Raw genomic sequence first — 18,621 nt, forward strand, 5'->3', positions numbered from 1 at the left:
ATCTGATCAACCTGGCAAATGAAAAGTTTTTAAAGCTTTAAGACTCCATCTATGGCTGTGACCCTGTGAGAGCTCATGATTCAACACTGGTTTATTTTAACGGTGCTGTAATGATGTATCACACTGCAGTGCCTATTTCAATAGAGCCAGAACCGTCTTAGACACCACCTTCCCCTAGCTGGCCTTTGTTCCCCTCTCAGGGGGGATTTCCCTTATACATCATGTCAGTATCTGGGTTATTATAGTTAATGAAAAATAATACTAAAACCAAGCTAGCAGTGAAAGAATGATTTTGTTAATGTGAAATAAAAATGAAAATGATAGATTTTTTTTTTGTTTTTTTGTTTTACAGAAAACGAAAACCACAATGAACAATGCAAAATGAACTAAAATGAAACAGAATTCCAGATAAAATCAGAATTGTTTTCGTTGTCGCAGACCATTTAAAGTTTTGCTTTTGATTTAGCTCCAGGTGTGGGTTGAGCATCATTAATAAAATAAAAATATGGCTTTGCACAATATTAATGAACAATGAGTTGGTAAACCATATTTGTGTCATGCATTCTTTCATCATTTAAAGCTTCTACAAATCAAATCTTTCCTCTTGATATCTGAAAAACTAACACTAAGACTAAAACTAAATAACAACTAAACTAAAACTAGTCCATAAAATAAAAATAAAACTGAATCTACTTAATCACCTGTTAAACTAACTCAAACAAAACTGAAATAAAATATAAAAAATACTGAAAATTTCAGAACTGTAATTAAAGCTGTAAGCAGCATTGGGCGGGGACCAGAAAGGTTTCCGTTAGGGGCATTTAAATGCCTTCAGACCCGGGCATTTATCGGACACTAGATATACATTACATACACACATACACATACACATACACACTCACACACACACACTCTCTCTCTCTCTCTCCCTCTGTCTGTCTGTGTAGACATTTAGACTGAGCAACTGAAATGAACTGCCAACACTTTGATGAGTCGAACAGGAGAGGAACTTATTTGCAGTGAAACCTGTAGATATGTTTGTAAGTCATGCTCTTGTAATTCATGTTTGATCTAGACTTTGACAGCAATGTCAGTGAAATAGTTTACAGACTGCACAGATATCTAAAAACATAATAATACAGTCAATAAACTTGAACTAGAAACAGAAAACTGAGGCACCTTTTCCTTATCAGGTATCATGAATCATCACAAGTTTTCTCCACTGGGTGGCACACTAAGACCACAAATGAATCTGGATGACTGCAGAGCACAAATGAGCCAGCTGCACACACACACACACATACACACAGTCGTTGCTATGGTAGTTAACGACTGGATAGCATGACAACATAGCATGCACAGACAGCATGGAGATCCAGGATTGAATGGGAGAGGAATAGGGTGCACATGTGGGTCCGCAGATCAAAAAGTTTAAAACATAGCCAGACCAAATTACACACATCAATAGATGAGACTTGTGGCTACATTTTGGCTTTTGACTGGAGTCTATAGCTGAAAGTATGCAGGAATAATGTATATATTTTGAAATGCCTGATAAATCATACATTTAAAGGCAAAATGTGCACTTCCTGTTGGATTTAGGTCAGGGGTGTCAGTCCGTGATTTGTAGGTCTTCATAAGACAAACAATTGAGTTTTGGTTTGATCTTTCTACAACATTCCTATCAGACGTAGTAGTCGTTTTGCTGTTTCTAGGTGGCGCTAGAGAGTACAATTTGGAACTTTTGGGGCTAATTTTTCCATTTTATCAAATTCATGGCCGGACCTGATGTGCTTGGTAAATTTGGTCCATTCTGGAGCATGTTCAGGTGGTCAAATTTAGGGTCAAATTGGCATTAGACTCTCCTCCCATTCATTGTCTATGGGAACTTTTTGGCGAGGGAATTTGGGCACTAGACCTTTGAGGGCTTCTAAAATCCAAACCAGACGAGTAATGAAAAAGTTGTTCAGAACTTTTGTTTAAGCAGATATTTAAGTTTGAAGCAGCCGTGATGTACGCCCTCGGACAAGATTTGTAGGAGGCCAAAAAATCGTCGAAAATCATACATTTAAAGGAAAAATGTCAATCAGTCAATCAATCAATCTTTATTCGCCAACAAAGGCAACTCAAGGCACTTTACACATAGAGCAGGTTCTAAACCGAACTCTTCAGGTTTTAATTTTAAAGAGACCCAACATTCCCACATAAGCAAGCAAGAACAGTGGCAAGAAAAAACTCCCTTTTAACAGGAAGAAACCTCAGGCAGAACCAGACTCAGAGTGGGCGGCCACCTGCCTCGACCGGTTGGGGTTGAGAGGAGAGAGAGGAAGGATAGAAGAGAGAAGCACAATGAAAATCAACAATGAAGCTAGAAGGTCCGGGACTGGAGTCTGTCATCCGGACGTCTACAGGCCCAGATTACCTGTGAGACGAGAAACAGACAACTCCAGGGAAGAGGTTTAGGTTATTGAATGCATTAATAGTACATGAATGTTAATGGATAGATGGATGGATAGAGAGAAAGAGGGAGGAGGAGAGAGGAGCTCAGTGCATCAGGGAGTCCCCCGGCAGTCTAAGCCTATAGCAGCATGTGCACTTCCTGATGGATTTAGGTCAGGGGTGTGATTTGTACGTCTTGATAAGATAAAAAAAATAATTTTGGTTTGATCTTTCTACGATATTCCTATCCGGCGTAGTGGCCGTTTTAGTGTTTCTAGGTGGCGCTCGAGAGCTTGACATTGTTTGTTTTTCCATTTTATTGAATTTTTCGCCAGACCTTATGTGCCTGCCAAATTTGGTAAGTTTTCGAGCAGGTTTAGGGGGTTAAATTGAGACACAAAGAGGCAGTAGAAGAATAAAACAAAGAAAAAACGACACAAAAACAATAGGCTCAGTCCCTAATAACCCTGCTCAGTACCATGAAAAACACCTGAACTTTGATTTTGGTGGCTTAATGGATACACACTTATCCTCACAGTGGAAAACATTAGTTAGAAAATTAAAAAGTAATCAAATGTAGCAAGTTAATTATTATACATTTTAAATAGGTTAACTAGTAGATCTATAACATAGGCTATTACATTTCCAAAGTAACCATTATTATTATACATTATGAAATTAATTATGTATTAGGGGTTTGAACACTTGCAGGGCATTGTATGTCCCGCAAGTTTTAGTTTTTCAGGTATCAGGAGGAAATATTTGATTTGTAGAAGCTTTAAAGGATGAAAGAATGCATGACACAAATATGGTTTACCAACTCATTGTTTATTAAAGGTACCATATTGTGCAAAGCCATTTTATCATTTTATTTTATTGATGATGCTTAACCCACAGCAGATTTGATTTGTAGTTGCTTTTAAGGATGTAACCTTTCCAACCATGCAGACTGTCAGTGTTTAAACATTGAGAAAAGACTATAAAATTAAGGTGGATGGGTTCACCTTCAGCTTTTTTGGTATGTGGTGGCACAACATCGCCCTCTTTTGCCTCGGCTATCAAATGACATGTCTGCTTTTGTCAAACCAGGCGAGTCAGACTAGTCGTATGGTTTGGTTTTCTTCTCCTGTAGCCAGCCAGCAACAACCAGCCGCCTGAATGTAGATCCGCATGGGCCACTACTACTCCTCCTCTTATCTCTCCAAATAACCCAGCGGAACCATAAGATAAGGATCCCAGGATGGTGTTAGTGCATGTCGGATATCTGGTTCTTCCTGTATTCGGCTCAGTAAGAAACAGAGGTACGGTATTATAAATATTAACATCGATCCAAAGAGACATGTGCCCTGTTTATCTTAATATTCACTGCAGCTGTTCGCTAGCTAGCTCGAGCGTAGCCTTTTTTGGGGTTAGCATGCGTTAGCCATAGCTTAAAGTTTGCGCTTAAATTATCCGCGAAAGTGCTCGAAACGTGGTGTTAGATTAATGTGTATCTACTCCAATTTATGTAAAGCACCGATTGATGTATATCGCTGTGTTGTGATTAGTTGTAAGTATTATAAATTTACGTCGATAGAGATAAGCTAACTGGCTCGATGGCTCCGGCTATATCCTGGATCAGAAACATTTCTCACAAAGGATTTCACATGCAGCGACGTGTGTGCGGCTGCTAAAAAATACGTGATGTGAAAGACACATTCCTGCACAGCTAGTCATCCTGGATAATGTTATATATGTTTTATTCAGTCCGGTATTATAATTTTATAAACGTTACGGTGCGTTGTTTTTCCCTTTTCCTCCCGAGTGTTTGCACTATAAAATACCGCAAAATAGACGTAGCCTGTCCAGCCAGTCAGCTTATCTGTGTCTGGATGATGTCATTTGAAGATCATCTGCTTTCTGCCACAGCTCGTCGCTTTTTTTTTTACTCTCTCTCTCTCTCTCATCGCGATTTCTTTTTTTTTTTTTTTTAAAGTAATTACTATTCTTGTCAAACGTCCAATGTAGCAAAATCGATACATTTCGCCAATTGGCCAAGTGAGCTGTGGCTTCACCCGAGACATTTAAATTACAATAATTACACAAATCTTTTTTTATTGGCTAAATTGGCACTTCAGTAGCTGTTTTGTCTGAAGCTGCCGAAATGCAAAGAAAGAAGGAAAGAAAAGAAAGATCTGGATAGTTTAAACACATGATCAAAAAAAAGCTCCAGTGTAACATTAATTTCATAACAGTGGCATCAGTGATTTCATTGTGCTTTTATTTCTGTTCTTATTTCCCTGTTTTCATAGTATGGAGGCTGGCTCTACATTCTGCATTTATCAGATCTTTGTCGTCCCCCCCATTGTGTAGCTAATGATCATCTGCTGCTGTGTGGTGTGGCGTGGCCTCTGCCTGTTCTCTGCATTTAGCTGTATTGTGAATCCCTTCTTCATTTCCTCTTTCCATCAGAAGACGACATTGGTATTAAAAAAGCACCCCCCCCTCTCTCTCTCTTTTCCCAAGATGTATTCAACCATAGACTTTTTCCATGTTAAGCAGACTAAAAAAAACAAACAAACCAATAGCTAACACCTAGAACAGAGCACCTTTTTTGTCTTTTTTTCTGTCAAATTGCTGTAGCACTGAGTAAACATTTTTAGCTCCTTTTTTTTTTATAGATATCAGTTGAATGTCATTGTGTACTTCCCATCCAGTCTTGATAGACAACATGCTGTAAATTCCTGTAAAGTGGATACATTTTGCATGATCTCCAAATACTGCACTGCATTGTTGAACACCAGAATTTGGCTCATCTTCCTTCTCTTCACACAAAGGTGCAATGTACATGATGAAAGTGACACTACAATTGGGTTAAAAAAACAAACAAAACAACAAAAAAAAACAAACAAACATGCAAATTCGAACCACATGCATGCCTTATTATTTATTTGTTAAACCCAGCATTTTTAGCAAATGCGGGTCATGTGATCACTTGGAAATGACTGAAGGTACACTGCACCTGCAACACAACAACCTGCCATAACTTGTCTCCATTTTTGTGTAATCCTTTTGTTCCCTTTGCAAATTTCAAGCTTCGAATCACACTGAATTGCCAGGGTTTGTTTGCCATTTAATGGGCAAAGAGACTGAAAACATTTATAAGCAAGCAAAACATGCTCACTGGTGGTTCATTACTTCCCAATCCTCCCCCCCACTAACATAAGGCCAAAATGCTATCCATTTCACAGGGATGCCTATTTTCCTGCACTGCTAAAGAGATCCTCTATTAGTAATAACGTCTTTTTATTGTTTGGTTGTGGTCTCTCTTTACCTTTTGTTCTGGTAATAGTACTTTCAATGCATGGTCACATTTTATGATTCATACTTTTTTGTTTTTTGTTTTTTTACTACATTGACTAGTTGAAAATCCAATGTAATCTTTCTGTAGTAAAGATGTTACCCTGCTGTACTGGAATCATGTGCTGTAGCCAACACGTCTGCTCATTGGATGCCGCTTTTGTTCTTTTTAACCCTATATGGAGCATGGTGGGCCTTGCCTTCAGTCTATGTTGTTTATTTTTGTTGCATGGATTTATACTATTATTACAAACAAAGAGAAAAAAAACACAAATTCCACATATACTAATATTTTTCAATAAAGAATATAGTGTTTTTCCTAACCTTCAGTGTGCTTCTTGCTGATTTCCATTTATTGTCCTCCCTCTCCCCTTGTCCCTACCTGCCCCCCCTTCCCCTTTCTCCCTTCCCTCCTCCCTCCCTCCACCTCCCACCCACCTCCTCCTCCTCCTCCTCCTCTCCTCTCCCTCTGTGACAAAGATAGACAATTTCCACGCTTCCTCCATCACAGGGCCTGAGTGAATGAGTCTATCTGCTGTCATTCATGGTGACGTTTGAAAACGCAGTGTGCTAACGTTACTTACAGTTTGGACTTTGACCTACGGCAGCAAGGTCGTCTCTTGTCTGCCCGGCTACAGTGACGAGTTGTCAAGCTGAAAATATTGCTGGAAAGTCATACCGCTTATCTGTCTGGTGTTTTTAAAAAAAAAGAAAAAAAGAAGAAGAAATCACACTGCATTTTTCAAGCGTACTCCTTAGTAAATGCAATGTAGACTTTGCCTATTTCATCATGATATATATATTTTAAATAAATAAATAAAATAAAATCTGCTGTTTACATCAGAATTCGTCATGTCTTTTACCCCATCGAAGCAGATTAAACTCAAACTGTGCTGTAATTTTTCATCTTCTACTACACGGACTGCACAATCTAAACTTCCAACTTTTAGGCTTGTGGAAAATTCACAGTTTTTGTGCCAGATGGAAGTAACGGAGCACAGCATTTTGATTCCTGCTCCTCGGCATGCCTTTCTGAGCCAGGCTTTCTTTTAAAAGTTTCTAATAAAGGCTAAATTTGTTATTGCAATTTTTTTCCAGCTATTTCTTAGTCAAAAAGGTCTTTCTAAGCCTGAGCGCTGTATTAAAAACATATTGCACCACAGCACAAGTAAGCCTGGCTTCTTTTCTTTTTTTTTCTCCCCGTTGAGTCTTGACAGCAGCCTGTTCGCTGCAGTTGCCAAATAGCTGTGGTTAGGGAGAGTAAAAAAAAAAGCATTCAAGCTATTTCCTCTCAACTCCTGAATGCTCAAATGGGAGTGGATCCAGTGGAGCTGTACTGTATATTCAAGAAACAAGACACAGTCAATTTTAAGTAAAGCACAGATGAATAATGTTAAATTTATATCCTGGTTTTAGTTTTAAGAAGGAAGGAATTGTTCTTTAAGGTCATATAGATAGAAACTTGGCACCTTTAACAGTCTAATGTATATCTTCTAGACAGTCAGGTACTAATGGGTTTTTCCCTGGAGTGCAGTGACCCACTGTCAGCTGCAAAAATTTACAAGAACTGAGCTGCGTTGAAGATTATATACTGATAGCTGCAGCCTTCATCTGTTCTGATCCAGCTCCCCTTGTCAGTGAATCAGAAGACCAGGAAACCAGAATCAAAGGTCGGAAAAGAAATTAAAAGAAATGAAAGCTTTTGTGTGCAGGATCCAAAAAAAAAAAAAAAAAATCATTTTCATGGTACTTGTGGTAACCATCATTTTCCCACCCCCACAGAAGTATTTTTCACCATAGGTAAGAGGTAGGGCTTCATTAACATGCTATATCACACACAGTGACACCACATTTCACCCACAATTAATTCCAGCTAATCTCTCCCCTCAGGTGCCTGACAACTTCTCCTTATCCTCCACAGGATCCCATTTCAACCGGCAACAGCAGCAGCAACAGCAACAGCAGCACAGCCATGCTACCTCTTGCCGGCATTTCCAGTTAGGTCCTCAGGCCCCGCTGCCCATGGACTTCCCCATGCCCCACCCAGGGCAGCCACAGTCAGGCATTAACCCCCACCTGGCCCCTCCCGGCCACCAGCATGGCCCTCCGCTCCACCCGCCCCTCAACCCCCTGCCCGCCCCCCAGTTCCAGGACATCCCCGCCCCTCCCTTCCTACCTCAGGCATTACACCAGCAATACCTCCTCCAGCAGCAGATCCTCGAGGCCCAGCACCGACACATCCTGCCACCCTCCAGGTATCCACACAGCTCGGCACAAGAGAAGATGTTTGTGCTTGAAGCATGAGGAGCAGCTAAACTCTTCACAGTGACATCATATTTAAGGCCATGTCTTTTACAAACCCTTTTTTTCTCCCAGGATGTATTCAAATGCTTGGTTATTTGTCTTAGTAGACGCACCCCAGAGAGAGTTCCACATCAGCCCCACAGACTGCGGCCCGGCTATGAGTTTGCTCCCCCTCTTCATGTCCCTCCTCAGCCTGTGGTGCAGCAGCCCCGCTACTTGGCTGAGGGCACAGACTGGTAAGAAATATATTATTATAAACCTGTGTACACTCATGTAGAGGCAAACATAGCAGATATTGTTTATGTGTTGGAACAGTCGACTGTCATGATGTAGATTTAGATTTATTGCCAACAGAAACTCCACCGAATGATAAAACATGATGTAATACTCACTTCTCTGCTGATGTTACACACACACTTAATGTGGATAAGACATCTTAATTTGACAGCACTATGCCACCTTTTATCCTGCTCAGTTAGATTTTAGGTGCAGTTGAGTTTAAGTCAAGACCAGATCAAAAGTTTTAAGACCAAGCTGAAAACTAAAAGAGAAAATTAGCTCCTGTTTGTTACCAAAATAAGCAATTAACAGTGGGATCCTTATGCCAGTTGAAACATTATTGCATGATGTATTTCCTAAGGTTTAATGTTCTGTCAGCAGCTACATTTGAGACACTTCAGGTCATAAGGACGAGTTAATTATTTGATATGCTGGATAGAAACAAATGTAGAGAATGATTAGAGTAGCAAAAAAATGCATAGATGGCAAAAAAAAGAAGTTAAAGCACCCAAAGAAAACTGGGACAGTGAGCTTTACATTATCAGAAAATGCTTGGCAAAGCATGAAGATACTGTAGTTGAAGAGAAATCTATAAAGGCAATTCTCTTGATATATTCATTTTTATTGCATCCACGTTTAAAATGATAAATATATGAGGTGTACAGCCCTTTTTTTGGTAATCTCTGTAATGAAAGTGTACGAGCAAGCATTACCAGTTGGGTAATAAACTATTTAGAGCACGTAAAAAAGCTATTAAGGAGCAGCTCCCCTGACACAGGGCCATTAGCTTGTAATGAAAGTAATGACAGTAATTGCTGGAAAAATTGAGACTACAAGAAGCTAAACTAGACGAAAAGTGGACATGATTCAAAATTAAAAATGAAGACACTGGAAATGGAAGAGTGAATGATGGAAATATAAATGTTTTTCCTCTAACAATGTTTTTCCCTTCTATGAGTTAATGTTGCAACTATTATGAGAATTTAAGTGAGGGGGAAAAAACTCAAGATAAAAAATAGAATAATAATAAGTCAAACTATATACAAGACAAAGACAGGTCCAAATGTTAGTGAAGAGGGGGTTCCGGCTGGACTCCAGCACTGCAGCTCCACATCCCACATAGCCTACATTAGGATTAGGATTAGGATACTTTATTGGTTATTGGAGAAATTTATCTTGGAGACAGGGACAAATGTTGCATAAATAACATACAATAAAAAAACAAAACAACATGCAATACAAACGTACAGGTAAAAAGACAGTGGTGGAACAAACACAAACTGACATTGGACGATCCTACGCATGTACCGCCATACATCCCCCCCCCCACCCCCCCCCCCCCACAAGCATTCGCATCACCTCCCATCACCCTCTCCACATCACCATATCAACCTACCAAAACAATCATTCCGTCATGAATATAGGTTCAGTCACACATCCCAGCACTCCATCACAGACACTCATTGATCCATTCACTCGCATACATACATCCACACACTATCTGGAGTCATGAATACACAATTTCATTTCCATACGCAAAACCATCACATACATTCATTTCTGGCTGTTAAGAAGCTTGATTGATATAGGAACAAAAGAGTGTTTGTATCGATTGTGCCTGCACAAAGGAAGTCTTGTGTCTCTTCCCAGAATTCAAAAGAGTTTAGTGATTCCCAATCACCGGGGGGTACTTCTGCAATTACTAGAGGGTATGTGAAAAGACTGTGGAGTAGCCCAGCTAATTTGAAACAATAGACTATTGTTATTTGGTTAAAAATAAAAGTATTTATGTATGTGTGTGTGTTTTTATTAGGAAAATGAACACAGAAATAGGATGAGAAAACGATGTGAATGTATTTATACAACCTGCTGACTTCACAGAACACACCTCCATCAACATGAGTCAGCTGCAACACCTGAACACCACCTGCTCATCTGCTGTTGACAGGGTGTGAAATGTAATTAGCATGAGAGCAGAATAGTCCAAACAAGTTGCGAAAATGAGTCCAAACTTGTCCAAACAGTGTTAAAACAAAAAAAAAAAAAAAAAAAGAGGCCGAGCCAAAACACCAGCAATACTAGGCAAGAAAAGCCCAAAAACAAATCTTAAAAAAAAAAAAGGAATGTAAGTGAACACATTTTGGACACGGCAGTCTGTTCATGAAGTTTGCTATCAGGGCTGTGGGAGTATGTCAGATATAAAAGGTTAAGAAACACTGGCTCAGGTAATGCTGTGTGTGTAGAAATCCACTGCTATGAACAAAATGTGTGAGAAAATGACTTGTGTGCCACTAAGCTCCTTATTATTCGCTTTGTGTTCAGGGATCTAAGCGTAGATGCTGGACTGCCCCCTCACCAGTACCACATCCACCCGCTGCCACAGCACTATCAGCACTACTTGACCTCTCCAAGGATGCACCACTTCCCAAGAAACAATGCCTCAACACAAGTGGTGAGCCCCCCCCCCCCCCCCCCCCCCATGCAATGAATCATGCTCATCTTGTTGTGAACTCCCAGCAATCCTCCTCTCAGTTTCTGAGATTGATCTCAGCAACAGGGGATGACCTGTGGTTCTGTTTCTCTGATTTCCCTTTACAGTGCTGACGCTAGCTTCTTTTTTATCTGTCATGTCCCAGGTTGTCCATGAGATCAGAAACTACCCATATCCCCAGCTGCACTTGCTGGCTCTGCAGAGTCTCAACCCCTCCCGCCACGCGTCCGCTGTTAGAGAGAGCTACGAGGTTAGTGTCACTACTTCTCTCCTCAGCAGACACACCAATCCACACTCATTTATCATTGTTTCTCTGTGACCAATGCTCTGGACAGGCTCGAGTGTGTAACTGATTTTCTTATTTCCAATTACTCCCCGCCTCCAGATGCCTCAAATGGCCCAGCTGCCTTTAATCTCATGACATTTGTTTTCATTTGAACGATGCAATTGTTTTGTGAGAGGCTCTTTCTTGCTCCTCGAGGCACCTGTTTTATTGTTTTATACCTGTTTTATTGTTTTATATCAAAGTATTGCACACTTCCTTGATTTCTGCATTTGAATCTTTTTTTTTTTTTAATTACAGAAACCCCTTTTTCTCAGATTCACCTGAGACATGTTCATATGTTGCTTCCTTTATAGGAGCTTCTGCAGCTGGAGGACAGATTGGGCAGTGTAAACCGTGGAGCAGTCCAAACCACCATAGAGAGATTCACTTTCCCCCATAAGTATAAAAAGGTAAGACTGGAGGCTTTTTCTACCTGCTGGCTACAGTACATGATAGATGTTTTGATGTGGTCTTGTGCCTTTGGTGTAGGAAATACTGACATTCTTTAAACATCAGTAAAAGTACCAATACAGCTATGTACCAATATTACAAATAAAAGTCCTGCATGAAAAAAACGATTTGTGCAAAAGTAGATAAGTGTTAGCAGCAGATTTTTACTAAATAAATAAGTAAAGAAATGAATAAAAATACTAATTTCATCCCCATATATTATTTATTTATTTGTATTTGACATGATTAGATTATTAATAGTGAAGCATCAGTGTGTAAGCAGCATGTTTTTGTTGTATCTGTTGGAGGTAGAGCTAGTTTGGACTACTTTAAGTACAGCTACCTAGTCCAGTGGTTCCCAAACTATGGGTCAGGCCCCTCTAAAGAGTCAGATAAATCTGAGGAGTTGTGAGATGATTAATGGGAGTGAAAAGAAGAAAAAACTAATCTAGTTTTTGGACCTTTTCTCTAATCTTTGTTTTTAGTGAAATATTGGAATGAAACCATGTGAGAAGTTTAGAGGGAAAAATGACTGATGATTTGGTGGAGCTGTTAACAACTGATATGCATTTGAATTGTGACCCTGACTACACACTTCTTTTTTATGACATTAAAAGACAAAAAGCTTTGGTATAATCTTCAACTATGTCTTGTATTTTAAAAGTTTGTTACATTATCCATTGTGTCAAATCTTCATCTGAAAAGTAACTAAAAATGTCAAATAAATGTAGTGGAGCATAAAATGGAAATACTCAAATGTAACGCAAGCACATGAAAATTGTACATAAGTAAATCTACTTGGTTACTCTCCACCTCTGTCTGGTACAAACAGAGCATTGGGCAAGAAAAAAGTTGCACTAGATGTGAAAGAATGGAATAGAAAAGGGTCGTGAGGATCAAAGAGGGTAGAATGTGTGTGTGGGGTAGGGGGGATCACGACTCTTGCAGCAGTTCAAAGGTCAAACTAATTTTCATTGGCAGATTAGTGAGACAAGTCTGCAGTGTGCACAATTCAAGGCGAGGGATGACTCATCCGGCTGTCTGCAGATATGTGCGTGGAATGAATTTTAAAAACTGTCTATACTGAATATGACCCCAATACTCAGGGAAAGAGTGTCAGATCATTTGGCACAGAGTGAGTGAGAAGTAATTCAGTCTTCTCCATCTTATTTTTCTTTCTTTCTGAGAAGCGGTATTAGGTGACTTTTTTTTTTCTTCTTTTTCTTGTCTGGGCTGACTCAGAGGCACCCGTGGCGTAAACATAACACGCAGCAGCACGACTCACTTTTAATAATTAAAGTCAGTTTTCGGCATTGTGCTCTCTACAGAGAATACCCCAGGACCTGAAGATGTGTCTGGATGACGAGGAGCTGGACACTGATGAGAAGTGCACCATCTGTCTGTCAATGCTGGAGGACGGAGAGGATGTCAGGTACAAGTCATGTTTGGCTTTTTCTTTTTTTTTCAAAGGGGAAAATGCTTGTTGTGCACATGTGAATGTAATTGTGTTTTTTTAATGTGTTTTTGTCTCCTGGGTCTGGATTATTTTGGTAAATCTGTTGGTGACTGCTGGGTCTACCTCTATGTTTCTATCTTGGTGAGCTTTTGGATGGATATTATGGAATGTCTCATTTACTTATAGTATTTGTTTTTGCAGCCAGCCTCTACAATGCAATGGATTTGACATGATGATGAGACCAATCTTTACTCTGACGGTCTTGTGTGTCTCCTAAGACGACACTACCTGCTAATTAGACCTCAGGGATACCACTTCACATTGCATACTTTATATAGCCCTTCAGAGTAGATGCACTTAATCCCGAGTCTAAGCAGTTTCTAACCCTAAATTGGTTCTGCCACATAAGTTCAAAGCATCAGGTTTGAAAATCCTATCACAGGATTTTCTTGAAAATACTCCCCAAAGGCAACATTAGCATTTCAGAAAATCTCATGATGCGTGTCCAGTGTTGTGATCTGTCTAACTGGCAAAGTGACAGAGCATTTTATCTCAGTCTCTGGAAAAAAAGGACTAATTAACAAAGTAGTTGAAACTTAAGGTTGTTAAGAGTTGGGATTGTCTGGTTATAAGAAAATGGATCAGAGATGCATTTAGAGTTTGGTTATGCTTACAGCACACCCAAAATCTCAGAGGTATGCTGTCATACTTTATCTTTATACTATTCAAAGCCTGTAAGATACAGTGGTTACAGTGGGAATACATAGATTCTCAATTCATCCAAGCATTCATATACGTGCTTTTGGAAAGTTTGTCTGCATGTTTTTGCTTTTTCATTTTGTCCTTGTAAAGCACTTTTGTCTCTGGTTTTGATAAGTGCTTTAAAAAAAATAAAGGTTATTATTATTCAGGCTTTTGAGTGTCAGCTTAAGAAAACATGCATTTGGTTGTGCTCACACATGGCGGCACTGAAATGCATCTTGGCCAATAATAGTTGTGATTATAAATGGACAGCTGTAAATAAATAATTGTAGAAATACCTACAATATACCCTTTCAGAGGTGATGAAGGACTCCTGTCATAAAAAGTTTTATGTTCCTAAAGGACAGAATATTAATGCACAACAATTACACACAGTAGGGCTGAGCAATATATCACTATTATATTCATATTGGTATATGAGACTAGATATGGTCTTAGATTCGGGCTATCATAATATCATGATATGGCATAAGGTTCTGGTTTTAAAGGCTACATTATGGTGATGTAATTATCTGATGTTACCAGACTGTTCTAGCTGTACTATTATTTGCCTTTACCCACTTAGTCATTAAATCTAAAATACTGATGATTGTTTATCAAGACTATATTAATATTATAACAATATAAACGTTGAGGTATTTAAAAATATTGTGATATTTGATATTGTCCATAGCGCCTAGCCCTACTTCACAAATAAAATCAAATGTGAGTTGTGAAGTGAAATGTGATCACGAGGTCACTTGAGACGCATTCTGATGTCGAATGTGAACCTCAGACAGACTGGACTGGATCTATTCTAGACACAATCTGGATACTGGACACGACAGGCCTGTAAGTCACATACATGGAGATGTTTGAAGGCCTTTAACTTCAGCTGTTACATCCAACTGTTAGAAGTTTCCTTTTTTGTTTGATTTAATGACAACATTGTGATTTATTTATAATATACAACATATCAGACTTCTTCTTCTTCTTCTTCTTCTTCTTCTTCTTCTTCTTCTTCTTCTTCTTCTTCTTCTTCTTCTTCTTCTTCTTCTTCTTCTTCTTCTTCTTCTTCTTCTTCTTCTTCTTCTTCTTCTTCTTCTTCTTCTTCTTCTTCTTCTTCTTCTTCTTCTTCTCCTCCTCCTCCTCCTTCTTCTTCTTCTGTACTAAGTATCTTTGGTATTTTACAATTCACCAACCTTTATGAAGATGGAGGCTTTCAGTATCTTACATTGAAAAATCGGTACAAAAAGTTAAAATTAAATCAAATGAACAATAAATTGATAAAATACTTTCAGGAAGAGGACTAAACATACTTTTGAGCAGCCAGAGATCGATGTAAATAATTAAACTACAAATACTAGCTTAGTTTAATGTCTGGTGTTTTAATGTTGAAGACATTTACTGATCAGCTGGTGATGTCAGTGACTTCTGTTGCTGCTCCGGACTCACTCCTCACCACGCTGCATGAAATATGCTGCCAACACTGAGTTTTTTAAATCCTAATCTGCCATCAAATGTTGACTGGTAAAGTTAACAAGCTGTAGAGAGCCCTGCAGCACCTCCCACCATGTTTTTTATTTCAACTGAGGTTCACTAGTCTCTCAAGTGGCCAGATTTCATTGTGTGAAAAGTCAAAGGCTGGCCATGTAACATTAATGGGGTTAAAACTTCATGCATCCACAGGAGGTGGTACATTAAAAGATAAATCCCTGGACTTTATGAATCAATATCGGATTATTTAAATGAAGATTGATTAAAATGGGAAAATCCTTTTTTTTAATCCAGCCCTATTTTGGAGGTACATAAAATGTTAATTAACTGACTGATATATTTGTACTACATTCATTTTAAATTCTGACCCCGCCTCTTTTGTCTCTTTAGGAGATTACCCTGCATGCACCTCTTCCACCAGGCGTGCGTGGACCAGTGGCTGGCTACCAGCAGGAAATGCCCCATATGCAGAGTGGACATTGAGACCCAGCTGACCCCCGACAGTTGATAGCTGCTGTCAACTCCTGCAGCTTGGATCCGATCTCGTGATTCTCCATCGCCTCCCCCTCCTCTCTCTCTGGTGGGGAGGGGGGAGCTCTGCCAAACACCCCTCTTCCCCTCTGCATCACTCAATGAGCCTGCCTTCTGAGACAGCTGTGACAGAGGGATCAACAAAGCACACTCACCTACAACACAGCAAGGGATGGGGTTGAGGCGTAGATAGGTGGCTGGACTGAAGGTTGGTTGAATGGACTTACTGGATGTAAAAGGTAGGAGCGGACACGTATGAACAGATGTGCTGAGGCTTCACACGATCCTGTCCGACTGTGCACATTTCTACATAAAGCTACCAAGAGAGGACACTCTGACTACCAACCTCCCCAGCTTGTGTGGCGTATTAAGGCCATTTCTCTGCCACTATATCTAAACCCCTTCCCAGGCCTGTGAAAAATCCTTTAAGCTGCACTCTGCCCAAGCCCTCAGCACATCTGTACAGAACATTATCAAATGATTAGCATGAGGTTGTTTGGTGTGAACCCTTGTAGCTGAACGCTTGTGGTGTAATGGAGTATAGTACTGAATAAGTATTTACAGAGTAACAGTGTTGTGTAGCAAGCAAAAGCCTTTTCGCTTTGAGAAATATGTTTGTGAAAAATAAACCTACAGAGAGGGTGAATACAGCTCTAACAGTGACAATTATCAGCGTGTTAAATCTCCATAGATAGGCGATGAGGAGAGAGCTAGTTTGTGTGTAAAAAGGCCAAAAACCCCTCGTTCTTGTCTAACATGGTTTTGGATTTACAGTTAGTAGATGCCATCAGAGTTGATGCTAAACCCGCTAACTGCAGGCATGGCTTCCCGTGATCTGTGTAGTGTCGTAGTCGGGCCTCTATAATCTAGAGCAGAGGCCTGAGATGTGCATGCTGTATGGCAGGCTTGGGCTGTGTTGTTATTGTGGAGCAGTAGAAACAGGGACTGTGTCTGTGCATGTGAACCGTATACTATGACTCCGATGATCCCACTCATTCATAGAGGAGGACAAGAATGCACCAAGAAAAAAAACTAAACAAACCCCCCCTCCCCCCTCCCATCTCCCTTCTTTACACCTCCTCCCCACTCATCCCGAATAGACCAAAGTTGCCCTTAGACACCGATCTCAGACCAGTGTAGCATTTTCTCTCCTAATGTTAGGATTCAAAGAGCTGCTAGCGGGTCTGTGTCTAACAGCAACTCCTCTCTGTGGCCTCGCTCATGGCATGATCATGAGAGGCCGGCATGGGCTTGAGGATGCAGTGCCTGAGTCTTGCCATTGGAGTGCGTAAAATCTGACATTTGTATTACCTTTTACCAGAACCTTATTGCCTATCGAACAAGCACATGTGATTTCTATATACAGTGAATCGCCTCCGTTGTGTATCGGCTCCTTTACATTTCAATCTAAGTTGATAAAAGACTGTCCGGTGTTACAGGGAAAATACAAAACTAGTTTGCCTGTGATATGTGCTAGAATGTGTATGATTGCCCCCCCCACCCCCTACCCCCTCACCCCCCACCTCCCCCATGGTAGTAGTGTATGGTATTACTAGAACAACTGTGATATGTTCAGTGATAGAAGCCGTTTTCTCTATATCATGCATGAAACATGTCGGCGTAGTTCACTTGAAGGAGGGTGAAAGGGAGAAAAAGCCATCCATTTGAAAAATACCAAACAATTGTTCTTAACATTAATTTTTAAATTTTTATTTCAATTGTCTTTTTTCAGCCATTTGTTTTTTTGTTTTTTTTGTTGTTGTTTTTTTTTTTCATTTTACTTGTAATTTAATTTAATTTTTTTCCTTTTTTTTTTTAGCTCACATGCCAATTTGGACATGGTACTAATATGCCGAGTCCTTGTCCATTTTTAACCATAGTGAAGAAAAAGCTGCAATGCTGCAAAAACATATTTATTGTTGTTCTAATGTAGCTTGTGTTTTGTAAATGCACTATAATATGGAGTTGCCTGAGTTTTTGGTTTGGTGGTGTGGGTTCTTCTTGTCCTAGATTTTGTGTTTCTATTCAGTTCCACGTATTTTCATGCTTCTTTGTGTATTATTGGAGGGTAACTTGACTGTTTGTGTTGCGTTTTTTATTTTCTCTTTATGTATGAAACCTCCATCCAAAAAACTACAGATGGATGAAAATGGAGGTTTGCTAGTTCACATAGAATGCTGTGATTAAAGATGCCTTAAGTATTTAACAATCATTATTTATTACTAACTGTAGCTAGCTAGCTATTGTGGTGGAATATTTAATGTCTCTATCTCATAACTTTGCAATTTAATCAATATATTTATTTAAAATAACACAAAATATTAAAAAAAAGAATACCTCATTATGCATTGGTCGGTGGGGATGCTTTTGCATGCCGTCTGTGTTTTCTTTTTCAGAGGAGAAAAAAAGAAACTTGTTGAAAAATTGACTGGGGTTATATTCCCAACACGTTTTCTAGCCAGCATGGTGCTGTTGATCTGGATTACATTCCATTCATTTTCATCTCTTGAGTTTATCTTTTCAACTTTTTTTAAAATTTTTTGTTTCTTTTACATACAATCCCTGCTTTGGTCCAAAGTTGACGACGGGGCACAACCCTGTTTTTTTGTCTTAGTACAATTAGCCCGCTTTTGTTACATTACGATACTGCTTTATTTCTCATAATCAGTCATATTTAATTTTATATATATTTTTTGTTTTGAATTGACCATGTTCATGATATTCCATCATATCTGGATCTCAATTTAGTGCTTATTACTTTAGGACCCA

The 18,621-nt window shown here is 39.4% G+C and overlaps 1 protein-coding gene across 2 annotated transcripts; it reads left to right on the forward strand.

The window, feature by feature from the left end:
* Positions 1-3,540: 3,540 nt before the first annotated feature.
* Positions 3,541-17,357, forward strand: rnf165b (ring finger protein 165b). Of its 2 annotated transcripts, XM_053325748.1 has the most exons (8): positions 3,541-3,740; positions 7,700-8,033; positions 8,187-8,318; positions 10,684-10,813; positions 10,998-11,102; positions 11,492-11,587; positions 12,956-13,059; positions 15,712-17,357. In XM_053325748.1, exons 1-8 carry the CDS (start codon positions 3,680-3,682, stop codon positions 15,827-15,829), a joined length of 1,080 nt encoding a protein of 359 aa, XP_053181723.1. In that variant the 5' UTR covers positions 3,541-3,679; the 3' UTR covers positions 15,830-17,357. The 2 variants fall into 2 exon arrangements, 1 of the variants encoding a protein (XP_053181723.1); XR_008321795.1 differs by lacking the exons at positions 7,700-8,033; positions 8,187-8,318; positions 10,684-10,813; ... (2 more) ...; positions 12,956-13,059; positions 15,712-17,357 and adding an exon at positions 4,731-6,484.
* The last annotated feature ends 1,264 nt before the right edge of the window (positions 17,358-18,621 follow it).

The sequence above is a fragment of the Scomber japonicus genome, chromosome 9 (assembly GCF_027409825.1).
Source record: "Scomber japonicus isolate fScoJap1 chromosome 9, fScoJap1.pri, whole genome shotgun sequence".
Lineage (NCBI taxonomy): Eukaryota > Metazoa > Chordata > Actinopteri > Scombriformes > Scombridae > Scomber > Scomber japonicus.